The following is a 13,199-nucleotide window of genomic DNA, read 5'->3' as shown; positions in this document are numbered from 1 at the left end:
TCTAGACCAATAAAACTCTTTAATTTGCTTTCAAAACGGCAGTGTGAAATCCTGTTGCATTCTGCTGTTAACTGTCATCACACTGTGGTGCTGACTGCAGTTGACCACTGTGAGGCAAAACTTCTGTGTGTTGTCTCTCAATATTGCAGTTGAATGTTCAGATAATGTTGCTGTAGTGTATGCCGATTTAGCAAGCAAAGTTCTGAGCCAAGAACCCTTCTTGCAGTAAGCTGATTGTGTTTTCATGATCTTCAGAAAACATTGTAAATCTCTGATAATGCTGTTGCCAGCTTTCAACCACAAATTGTGCCATTGGCACTGACGGTAAAGGCACAGTTACCTGGAACTGCGCCAATGTGGAGATATTGACATGAGACAAACAAAATAACAATACATGATTGGTCATTGTATGCACGCAAAGAAGCTATATGAAATCCACCATAACTCCTGGGAATTTTCTTTGGCTTTATGGAATACGTTTGCTCCAAAAAATTGCATGGTAAAAATTCCAAATGAAACATGTACAAAAGATAAGTAAAAATATGGGAGCAAGTAAGAAATGCAATATGATAGTTAAAATCATGTGGCAAAGGATTAGAAATTGAAAAAAAATTACATTTAGACCAATTCTGTGAATAAAGTTACATCGTTGCTCTAAGGATGAGGAAAATATTGCATCCAATGGAATTCAAACCCTCAGACTTCCGCATACCAGCCAAATAACGTAACTAATAGGCTGTGGTGCTGTTTTGAAACAAACGCTATTATCAAGTCTCTAGTAAATCGTAAGACATTCAGAGATTTTGTCACCAGCACGAATGACTGCTGGGTATAGTACCAGGGACTGTAACCTGCACAGCCATATAGGTGATCTCAAGAAGACAATCCTACCCCTGTGTACCTTTCCTTGTAAGGAGATTGTAAGATCATGTTAATTTCCATTTATAGCCATATGATATCACCTAATAATTATAAATTGTAGTATCTATTAATTTTAGAAATGGCAGTGTTATTGCTGTACATTCGTAGTGGACAATAGTAGCTATCTTTCTACTTCTTTTTTTTTATCCCAGTACAGGAAATTGACTGGTATAAAATAACTGTGGTGCAGACAGAGAAAGCTATGGCAGGAAATGTTATCCATGTGGACAGATACATTCATTGTTAATTGGCCCTTTGCCAGTAACAAAACATTTTGACCTCCTGCAGATGACTAAGTAGTGACATTGTCGTACCTATTCACAACCACATTCATAGCATACAATAAGCTAGCCATATGCTCCCAGTGCATTTCAGATAATAACTAACTCTGCTCTCGCAGTGCACATTAAGTGGTATGTAGATATCATGAACATGTTTTATTATTTTCATTGTGTGTAAAATATTGAAGTTTGACTGCTTGTTTTTGGAACGCTAACATTTGCAAAAGCCGTAATTGTGATGGCACCCTGAAAAGAAAATACAAATTAATTGTGGCCTGGCATAGAAGTTGGTGTAGAGGAAGCATATGAGAATTTAAAGGGTGGTCCAGGTCAGTCCACAATTTCTGAGCAGTTAGCAGCAAATGCAAAAAAGAAACTTCCAGTGATGGCAGGTGATTGCTCGGTTCAGTGCCAAACACTGTCATGTGTCACCTATGAGAAGTGCAGAGATTAGGAGTCAATAAGGATACTTGTAGGAGGCTCAAGGAGCTCTAGGTCTGAATAATACTTGTTTATTGCATTCGGACTAACTACTACAAAGAGGGCTACTTCTATGCATTAGTAAAAACAAACCATTAATTTGTTGGCACAACAAAAGCATGTTTTGCTCTGTGGGGTGAGAAGTAAACAAGATAGCAATCACTAAATACAGATATTTGAGAGCACCACTCAAAGTGAGAAAACATACTTAAATCGGAAGTTACCCAAGGATGGTGACGAGGGACATGAAGTCGGCGTCTAAATTTTCTGACTGAGAACTCTTTTGTATATGAAAATTCGGGATTTTTAAAGGATTCTGGTGCCACTTGGTTCCTCCCTATCTATAGTTGGTGCACCAGTCCACAGGCACATTTTAAGAACTGGCCAATAGATATGTGGCTCTGCACCTCCCTGTCCCTCTGGACAACCATGTTGATGCCTGTGACAAACAGTGTTCAGGACCTTTCCCTTCTCCTACTCTGTTGGCAGGGATATTCCTGGCCTTTACACAAACTAACTCCATGCTTGGTAGCAACAGCTTTCAGCTAAACGTCATCTCCACCTTTCCAAACTTCACAGAAGCTCTCCTGCAGACTTTGCAGTACTAACACTCCTGGAAGAAAGTAGATGAGGTAGTGGTGGAAGTAAAACTGTGAGATGTGCGTGAGTTGTGCTTAGGTAGCTCAGGTGGTAGAGCACTTGCCCGTGAAAGGCAAAGATCCCAAGTTCGAGTCTCAGTCCAGCACACAGTTTTAATTTGCCAGGAAGTTTCGTATTATATTACTGCTCATGCCTGTAACCTAAACACTACTGTCTGTGGGAGCCACCTGCATTGTTTCTGGTTTCCTGTCTTGGAATACTTTAGCTGGCTTGCAACAGTTTCAGCTTAGCATGTAAGTCCATAATTGTTGACCATACAAAATAGAATAAGTAAACTTACTATGTCTAGTAACCAGAAGTATGTGTTTATCAGAAGCAAGTTTATGCAAAGTCGTAAATAAGCAAATGGATAGAAAAGTTGTAACCCATGTTTTAGGCCCTTACATTGCTTTTGTAGATATTCCACCATTAACTCTTTTTTTTCCCCCATTTGTTGTTGCAGAGGAACTTACGGTGCTACAATATTGCCAAGCTCTATTATCAGGTTGGAGACTATGAATCTGCGAGGCGTTACATTTCCAGTTACTTGACTGTGCGTGAAGATTCAGCCTCAGGTCATAAACTTTTTGCCCAAATACTGGAAGCTCTTGGCCAGAAGGAGAAAGCATTAACAGAGTACAAATGCTCATTAGAACTGGAACATTCCCAGCCTGATATAATCCTCAAAGGTTGGTAGCTTGAAATAAAGCTTCTGTTGTGTTGCTAATATTAATTGTATATTAAGATGTGGATTCCAAAGTGTTATTTGTTAGTATATTAGTGAATCTTTTGTCCTGCAATTATAAAGAATTAAAAAAAAACTTTCTAAAATGTTGATTAGACATATTAGTGGCATAATCCGTATCACTTCAGACAGGGGGGTTACCTTAATAGTCTCGGATGTTTCTGAATTTAGCATATGTTAAAATTCAGAATTAAGTAAGAAACACAATTTTTTTGTTTTGTATCTCTGTAACAGTTTTCGATATGTTGTTAGTTTTTTTTTTTATTTGAAAGATAATTGCTTTATGACTACAATTGTATCTTCTGTTTGGACATATGTTGTTCTTTTATTGTCACCTTTTGAATTTTTTTATAATTTACATAAAAACATTTTTTTTTTTTCAAAAATGCCCAATCTAGAAAAGTTAATTTTTTCCTGTTGTTTAGTACTGTGTAGTACTAGGTTCTTTGTAAAGGAGAGCTTCCACTTTTTAAGTTGGATAGGTTTTATTTTAAAAAATTAGTTTTTATTTTCAAGGATAATGTATGTCTTCACTGAAGTTGTTGCTTACTAATTTCTTTGTAACAATGTTTATTTGTATTGTCTTTGTTGATTAATTTATCATCACTATCTTTGTTGCAGTTATTTTTCATTTTCATTGCAGATAGTTCTTAGGCTTTGTTGTAGTTTGTCATTTTCTTTGTTGTGGTTGTTCATTGTAGGTTTCTGTATTGTAGTTGTTCAGTGCTAATTTGTTCACTGAAGGAGGCTTCTAAGAAATTTGAGACCGTCCAGTGAGTTCTGTGTTTTTGTGAGAAATTTACCAGTTGACATAGTTGCAGTGTGTTTTGTGAAAAGGACTGTTTGAAATGTGTTCTGACTGGGGCCACAGGACAGTGAAGTGTGCTGTTTGCATATCCATAAGAGTGATATGTAAAACAAATAAACATACTTTGTTCAGGTTGGAAATAAGGGTTCTCATTTGAAGAAAGTTTCAAAGTGAAGATGTTTCCAGTGACGACTTTTTGTGTTCTAAATGTCTTGACGAAATAACAACAATAATAATATCTGAAACAGGTGAAGCCACCCATGGTGCAGATGATGTAGATTTTTGCATCAGTCGAGGAAGAATTAAATACCCTGAATCAGTCAACTTCAGAGGTAGGTGTTAGTCCTGTTAAGGAACCATGGTTAGTGAAGTTGAGTCTTGAGCTCTATGCGTCAAGAAAGGGCAGAGAAATTACTAAAGCTATGGATGAATACAACACAGAAAAACTGACCACACTCTTCAAAGTAGAAATTCCATCTTAAGAAGAAAATAAACCAAAACACTCTTGCACCTTATGCCAGGAATTTTTCACAAATATAAATTCAGTTGTTGAATATTGTGCATCCTACAGTGAAAAAGTACACGTTTGAACTTATATTCCAGAGACATTTTCAAAGAATACAATTTTGAACCATGTTCCATCAGTATCAAAGTACGTGGTACACAAATCAATAAATGTGAGGTCTGTAAAAGGAGTCTTTGGAAGACCAGATCCCTATTATAGTCATCCTGTAGAAGCAGCTAAAGTTGAAATAGTGAAGTGAAAGATAAATGAGACTTCTCGCCCGAGTGCCAGCAAAAAAGACACTATAACTGGTAACAGTTAAAGGTAAAAAAGTTGGGAAAGTGAAGAGGTACATAATGCGCAGTATTAAAGAAACTTTTGAAATTGCAAAAGTAACTATACAACTTCACATAATGGAAGATCAACATTTTATGCACTACGACCTAAGTGGGTAGTTCCACACCCACCTAGAGATGTCTGTTTATATGTGTATTGCGCAAATTTTGAACATTGTGTGATGACTAAACTAATTACAAAAACTGTTGCCTTTGACAGAGTTTCATTGATGCATTGGGCAAATGGTCAGTGAAAACAGTAACACACCAGCATCTGAAGAAATTGCAACAACACATTGCAGGAGTGAGTGTGTACAGGCTTTAGTACTTCACTGTGATTTTACTGAGAACTGGTCTGTAACTCTCTCACAAGAAGTACAAGGCTCTCATCGGAGTAATGACCAGGTTGCAATTTTTGCTGGAGTGACATATTTTCAAAACAAGACCACAAGTGTTAAGAGTTATAAGTGATGACACAGCAATGCTCAAAATTCTTCAACTACAAACAGGGATATCGAAGATCATTATTTCTGATGGTTTTCAAAGTTATTTTAAAAATCATTGCCAGCTGTTTCAATTGTGTAAGTTTCTTGCGCCAACGGACTGGGTATACAATGCTATTGGTCACGGGAAGGGGCCTTGTGATGGTGTTGGCTGCCTGCTGAAGCATCATGCTACAAAACATAATCTTTCCACACGCAATACAGCTGTGTTTCAGAATGCTCAGGATTGTATGTCAGTCATGAAATCTGACACATCCACAGCCCTCATTCTCTTGTCCAAAAAGGAAACTGAAGAATTCCATGAACAGGAAAAAGACTGGTCTAAACAAACTATTCCTGCGAAAGGAATTCAAAACACCCATTTTTTTTTAGTCTAAATTGATGGGCAAACTCATATTGCATGCTCTTTAAAGAGCAAGAAAGAAGAAATTTCATTCGATCCGCCAACACCTCAGAAACATCTGGATAATATTCAGATTCACAGTCTGTGAAGGGGAATGCTAGCGGCGTGTGTGTGTGTGTGTGTGTGTGTGTGTGTGTGTGTGTGTGTGTGTGTGTGTGTGTGTGTGTGTGTGTGATTGTGACCGGTGTATTATAGACAACAGTTAAGAGTGAAACTGAATTGTAGTGAACTTCATGCTATCACATAGACCAGCTGCTGGATAAAGCTTACCAACTGAAGGATAACACCACCACCATCAGTGCTCACTTCATGTTCACAATGTTTTGAAGATTGTAAGTGCTCCATTTACTATTAGTTCAACAGGAAGGCATCACTCTATATCAAAGGACGATACTAGAGCTGTGGAACACATTTTTAGTTTGACTGACTAATTTCCCCCCTGCAGACCCGGGGTTAGAATAGGCACAAGTTATTCCTGCCTGTTGTAAGAGGTGACTAAAACGAGTATTTAGCCTTTCAGCCTTCATGTATGGTCCCCTGTAGGGTTTGAGCGCCATTTTTCAACATTTTCCTGAAGAGCGAGCCAATTTGGGAATGGCACCTTACATGGTGCATTGTGCATTAAGATCTCTGGCCCACTTTCTCGTCGAGGCATTGCAGTCCCGCTCATACTCCATCTCTTGGTTGAGGACACCTTCCTGGGTGCATTTTCCTCCACCCACTATGCAGTATCGTTTTCTGTCCCGACGATGACCATGGTAGTCTTTCCACCTCATATCCAGCACGGTAGCCAGTCTGTTGTGGTGGGGCTGCCATGTACCCTGTTGGTTGTAGCATTCTGACTACACAGGGATCGCTCTGCTGATGCCTGTGCCTTTAATTCCCCACATATGCCAATGAGTAGATGCCTGTCACCCTGGGGCATCGGGACTCCAGGCAATGGCCATCCTGCCAGGTGTCCTTTGCTGCGACTGGTTAGCAGATGACGAGCAGTGAAGTGTACCACATCATCACTTGCTGGTGCTTGAATGCCAGCAGTCTCTTAAGCATTCCAAGTCTCAATACAATGCAAGGAAGTATGGCAGCGGACCTTATTCGCTCTGGTATCTCATGTACGAGAGCTGATAGGGACTCCTTTGTCTCAATGAAGCCTCAGTTTTTTGTGGACCATTTAGAGGACAAGTTTGGGGGAGGTGTAGGGCTTGCCCAAAATGCGGTCAGGGCCAGTCTTGATAAACATGGCATCCTCTGCCCGGTCACGGGCATTACTCTCTTGTGACAAGCTGGGGGATGTTTCCATTACAATCACCCCTCATAAGTGCTTAAATATGGTACAGTGTATTATATTCCACAGGGACCTCGTTTTGCAGTCCAACGAAGAGTTGCGCACCAACTTAAAGTGACGAGGAGTTAATTTCATTCTGCGCAACCGTTGGGGCCCGAAGGATAATCAGATTGCCACTGTTGCCTTCATCTTGGCCTTTGAGGGCGATACATTACCCAAGAAGGTCAAGGCGATGGTCTATCACTGTGATGTCAAGACATATATCCCTCCCCCAATGCAGTGCATTAAGTGCTGGAAGTTCGGCCATGTCTTCCCACTGTACTTCAAGCATCACATGTTGAGATTGTGGACGTCCATCCCATCCCAATACTCCATGTTCCCTGCCTCCCATCTGTGTCAACTGTGGAGAGCATCATTTCCCTTGCCCACCAGACTCCAGTATTTTACAGTGAGAAAGGAAAATTATGAAATACAAGACCCTGGACCGACTGTCCTACACTGAGGCTAAGAGGAAATTTGAGTGCCTACATACTGTGGCTATGAACTCCTCTTATGCCGCTACTATAACAATTCCGCAAGTTCCTATAGGCTCCCAGAGCTGGAACACTACACCTGCCCCCATGATGGTGGGGGGCCACTTCTCTCACTACCTCTGGAGCACTGTCCCCCAACCATCGGGGATACCAGTCCCCACTACTTAGCCACTTACCTTCTGCTCCTCTCGCTAGGAAGGGGAGGTCCTTCGGTCACTACCTTCCCAGGTTTCTGCTACTGGAAAAGATGACACCTGTCAGTGGCTGAAGTGCCCAAAAGCAGCTGGTTGTAGGGCTTAAAGATCATCCTAAGTCCCGGAGACTGAATCAGTGAAGCCCTCCCAGTCACTGAAACCCAAGGATCAGTTAGAGAAATCCAGAAAGAAGACCCCCAAGACCAAGGGAATTGCAGTGGCACCCACACCACTGATGCCTACAAACTCTTGAGTCTGGACTGAGCAAGGTGGCACAGTGGTTAGCACACTGGACTCGCATTTGGGAGGACATCGGTTCAATCCCCCATCCGGCCATCCTGATTAAGGTTTTCCATGATTTTGCTAAATCGCTTCAGGCAAATGCCGGGATGGTTCCTTTGAAAGGGCATGGCCGACTTCCTTCCCCATTCTTCCCTAATCTGATGAGACTGATTACCTCGCAGTTTGGTCTTCCTCCGAAATCAACCCAACTCTGAGTCTGATGATGTGAAGATTCTGGTGTCCACTGAGGACCTAGATCTCGTCAGACGCTCAGATAGAATGGATATAGCCTGTTCAGGAAATAAGTCGGTGGCAGTAGATGACCCTGAGACATAACCTACTTTCTTGCACTCTTTATGCCTTCCCAGCCTCACAATAATGTCATCCTCCAGTTGAATTGTGGTGGTTTTTTCCACCACCTCACTGGGCTATGGCAACTGTTAAGCTTTACATCTGCTTTCTGTATTGCCCTCCAGGAAACCTGGTTCCCCTCAGTGCCGACCCCTGCCCTTTGTGGCTACAGGGGATATTACAAGAACCGTAGCGAATGTAATAGATTGTCTGGTGGAGTTTGCGTTTATGTCCTGAACTCAGTATGTAGTGAACCTGTCAGGATACGGGCGACACAGGAAATAAGCATCTGCAGTATATATCTCCCTCTAGATGGTGTGGTACTCCTGAACGTATTGGTGGCACTGATTGATCAATTCACTAAACCACCTCTACTTTTGGGAGCTTTTAACGCTCATAACCCCTTCTGGGGTTGCACCATTCTTACTGGCCCTGGCAGAGATGTTAAAAATTTACTGTCCCAACTCAACCTCTGCCTCTTAAATACTGGGGCTGCCACATATTTCAGTGAGGGTCATAGTAGTTACTTGGCCATTGATTTTCAATTTGCAGTGCAGGGCTTCTCTCACCTGTCCATGAGAGATCACATGATGACCTGTATGGTAGTGACCACTTCTCCATCTTCCTGTTACTTCCCTGGCGCCCTGCCCACAGACGTCTACCCAGATGGGTGTTAAACAAGGCCTTCACCTCTGCTGTCACCTCTCTGCCACATGGTGCCATCCATGTTGTGATTGAGCAGGTCACTACAATGATCGGTTCAGTGGCAGAAAATTTGATCCCTCGTTCTCTGGATGAGAATTGGACGTCTCTTTTTGCGCATCAGACCCCAACAGGTGTCTCGGGCATTAACATCAACGGCATGTTGTCTACCGACGAAAATGCGACTGTCGAGCACTCTGCTGGAGCCTCTGTGTCGGAGAACTAACCCCCAGCCTTGTGCACCCTCAAATGGCGGATGGAAAGGAAAGTCCTCTCAATCAGTACACACCACAGTGAACCCTATAAAGCCCCATTTACGGTGTGGTAGCTCCTCAACACCCTTGCACATTGCCCCGAGACCGCTCCTGGGCTGCATCGGATCCACAGTAAGAGGATTAAACATCTCTCTTCTGACTACAAGCGACATCTTCTAATCATCTCAACCAGATCTGGTGTGATAGCGTCTTTTCATTGTATTTGATAGCGTCTTTTCATTGTATTGTCGGAAGAGCACCATCATTCCGATGCTAAAAGCCGGTAAAAATCCGATTCATGTGGATAGCTATTGGTCCATCAGCCTCACCAACATTCGCTGTAAGCTGCTGGAAAGTATGGTGTGTCAGTGGTTGGGTTGTGTCTTGGTGTCACGTGGCCTACTGGCTCCCTCCTGGTTGAAGCTGGGATCCCCCCCCCCCCCCTTTTTTGTTCGGTGGTCCCAGCTTCTGGTTTCTTATACAGCCGTCGTCTGTTCCTCTCCCACTCATCTTTCCTATTCTATCCTGTTCCCAGACCAAGGACAACGCCCTCCTGATTCCCGCCCTCGGGCGGGTTTACCGGTTGGACTCCAGCTTGCATCTCTTCGCTGTGAGCTTCCTTCTTTGTCCTGTCTCCCCCCCCCCCCCCCATCCCCCACCCCCACCCCCACTCCTGCCTCCCTTCAGTTAGTTCTTCGGCCCTGGATTGGAATGGATCTCTGCTGAGGTCTGAAAGATTCCGCTCCCCCATTGGTGTTCCATTGTTTTTTCCGACGAATTTTATGGGAGTTTCGGGATGCTGTTGTTCTTTACACGGATGGCTCTAAACCTGCTGATCGTGTGGGATATGCCTTCACGTCCTCTGTTGGCATGGAAAATCATCTCCAGCCAGCTGCATGTGGGGTGTTTAATAAAGGTAAATTCCCATCAATTCCGCAGTAAACAGTCCCCACTCAACCGCATTTCGTTATGTACAGACTCAATGAGTGGTCTTCAGGCTATTGACCAGTGTTTATCCCGCCATCCCGTGGTCTCGGCCATCCATGACTGTCTCACTGATCTTCATCATACTGCTTGTTCTGTTGACTTCCTTTGGCTCCCTGGCCATGTGAGTATCCCAGGTAGTGAGCTTGCTGATCATTTGGCTGGGGGAGCAGTCTCACCCCCCCCCCCCCCCCCCCTTCTTCTGTCACCCCTCCTGCGGTGGATTGACGGCTTCATATCAAATCCCACTTCATGCAATCATTGGCCAACTTATGGTAGGCTACCTCCCTGTCTAATAAAGTTCGTACGATTAAGGTGACACCTGCCCATGGCGTTCTTCCTTCTGCCTTTCCCAAAAGGACTCAACCACCCTTTGTTGTCTCCACATCCTCCATACCAAGCTGACTCATGGTTTTCTTTTACGTAATAAGCCACCCCCACTTTGTGGTTGTGGAGCCTTCCAGTCAGTAGCCCACATTTTGGTGGAATGCCCCCTTCTTTTGGCTCTGCGTACTAAGTACAGACTTCCCCGCACTTTACCTTTAATATTGACAGACGATTCCTGGATGGTTGAACTGGTTCTCAGTTTCCTTCGTGAAAGTGGTTTTTATTTTTTACTTATAAGGTTTCTAATCTCCCTCTGGAGTAGTGGCAGGGCGGTGAGGGTTGGGGTGTCTCCCAAAGTAAGCTGTGTTTGGAGATTTCTGACTCCCCTCCCTGGCTAAGATCCTCTTTTCTCTCCCTTTTGCTCTGTTTTTATCCTTTTTAGATTTGGTTATTCTCCTTTTACAATATGCACTTTTACATTCTACCGGTTGAATGCTTTTGAATAGCAGGTGGTCGTACCTCTACTGCATCAGAGGAGGGATATTTCTTGCCCTTAGCATAGCCTTGGGGTTGCCCACTTGCTGTCTTCCCTCCTTTTGTTTTCACCATTGACACCACCACTGCACTTTCACGTTTTTTAACCTTTTACCTTTTATTGTTATGACTTTTGTGAGATGTAAATCCATCTGAATGGACTGCTTTGCTGTTTGAACCTTAAACCCCAATCGACCAACCTACTGGCTCCACGTCAGGGTGGCTTCTGCCAGGGTCACTCTACAACTGATACTCTTGTGTCCCTTGAGTCTGCCGTCCGAACAGCCTTTACCAGACGCCAGCACCTTGTTGCCATCTTTTTGATTTACGTAAAGCATACGACATGTCCTGGCGACATCATACCCTTGCCACATTGTATGTCACTCCGTACTTTCCATGTTCTGGTTGGTGCCTCCCATAGTTCCCCACGTATTCAGGAGAATGGTGTTCCGCAGGGCTCCCTATTGAGTGTATCTCTATTTTTAGTTGCCATTAATGGCCTAGAAGCAGCTGTAGGGCCGTCGGTCTCCTTCTCTGTATGCGGATAACTTCTGCATTTTGTATTGCTCTCCAGTACTGGTGGTGCTGAGCCATTCACAAGGCGCAGTCATGGGCTCTAGCCCGTGGCTTCCAGTTTCAGCCACGAAGTCTGTCGGCATTGTACCGTTCATCCAGAATGAGAACTTCATGACGATACACTCACTGTAGTGGAGACATATTGATTATTAGGACTGGTTTTCGGCGCCCGATTTACTTGACTACATCACCTTCGTTAGCTTAAGCAGAAGTTCTGGCAGCACCTCAATGTCCTCCACTGCCTTAGCAACACCAACTGGGGTGTAGATCGCTCTGCGCTGCTTCAGCTCTACAGAGCCCTTGTTCAATCCCGCCGTGACTATGGGAGTCTGGTTTACGGTTTGGCGGCGCGTTCAGCGTTGTCTACTAGAACCAGTGCACCATTGTGGTGGGCACTTAGTGATGTGAGCTTTTAGAACTAGTCCAGTGACCAGTGTCCTGGTGGAGGCCGGAGTCCCTCCATTGCGGATCTGACGTGCACAACTGCTCGGCAGATACATTGCACACGCTCATAGTTCTCCTGCGTATCTGAATCACCATCTCCTTTTCCCGCCAATGGCAGCCCAGGTCAGGGCTCAAGATTGCGGTTTGCTTGCGATCCCTTCTATCCAAACTGGAGTCCTTGCCTTTACCGCCTCCACTTGAGGTCCATTCACGTACACCTTCACGGTGTACATCTCGGCCAAAGCTTTGCCTGGACTTTTTGCATGGCCCTAAGAACTCCGTTAACCTCACTGCTCTCTCACTTCCTCTAGATTCCTGACTTGTTCGAGGCTCTGAAGTTGTTTACACTGACGGCGCAATGGCTGATGGTAACTCATGCCCCTGGAGATGGGCATTGCTGAAACTGACTTGGCGTTCTGTCACCGCGAGGTTTTTTGGCTTTGGGAGACGGAGTGGCATAGCAGTGTGCACAACAAACTGCTGGTCATTAAGGAGACTGAAAATGTGTGGAAGTCTTCCCTGCGGGCTTCTTGCAGGGAATCATTTGTCCTTTGTCGGTTCCGCGTTGGCCATACGTGGCTCACACAGGATACGTCCTCTGTTGCGAGGACCCACCTCAGTGTCACTGTGGCTCCCAAATGACAGTCGTCCACCTCTTGGTGGACTGACTACTTTTAGCCACTTTGCGGTGGACTTTCAACTTTCCCATTACCCTAACAGCTTTACTTTTACGTTTTATTTGTGAGGGTGGGTTTTATCATGTGTTCTAAGTTTTTAGTGCATGTCCATTGTCCCTGTGTGTCCTCCATACTAGGAGTTTTAGGGTAGAGGTTTTAATGTGTTGCAGAGTGGCTGGCTTCTCCTTTTTTTATTCTCATGGTCAGCCAGCCATAGTAATCTGCTTTCTTGTTTTCAATCTCATCTCCCTGTTTCTTGCATATCTGTGGTTTTCTTGTCATGTTTTGTCCATTGTAGTGTTTATTGTCCTTCTGGTTCTTCCTTTCTCCTGTTATTGTGCCATACGTCTTCTTTGTTTTCTTCTTTCCCTTGGGTAGTTGTTCTACAGGAAACAAGGGACCGATGACCTCACAGTTAGCCTGTCTCCCCCCGCCC

The 13,199-nt window shown here is 43.8% G+C and overlaps 1 protein-coding gene across 3 annotated transcripts in view; it reads left to right on the top strand.

Annotated features, from left to right (window-relative positions):
- The window catches only part of LOC126330069 (E3 SUMO-protein ligase RanBP2-like), a 257,136-nt gene that overhangs the window by 16,511 nt on the left and 227,426 nt on the right, over positions 1–13,199 (top strand). For all 3 annotated transcript variants that reach the window (XM_049996317.1, XM_049996325.1, XM_049996329.1), the window contains exon 2: positions 2,785–3,010. In XM_049996317.1, coding sequence (XP_049852274.1) covers positions 2,785–3,010 — 226 coding nt within the window. The remainder of the gene's footprint in view (positions 1–2,784; positions 3,011–13,199) is intronic.

The sequence above is a fragment of the Schistocerca gregaria genome, chromosome 2 (genome assembly GCF_023897955.1).
Source record: "Schistocerca gregaria isolate iqSchGreg1 chromosome 2, iqSchGreg1.2, whole genome shotgun sequence".
Lineage (NCBI taxonomy): Eukaryota > Metazoa > Arthropoda > Insecta > Orthoptera > Acrididae > Schistocerca > Schistocerca gregaria.
This window is presented reverse-complemented; position numbering and strand designations above follow the sequence as displayed.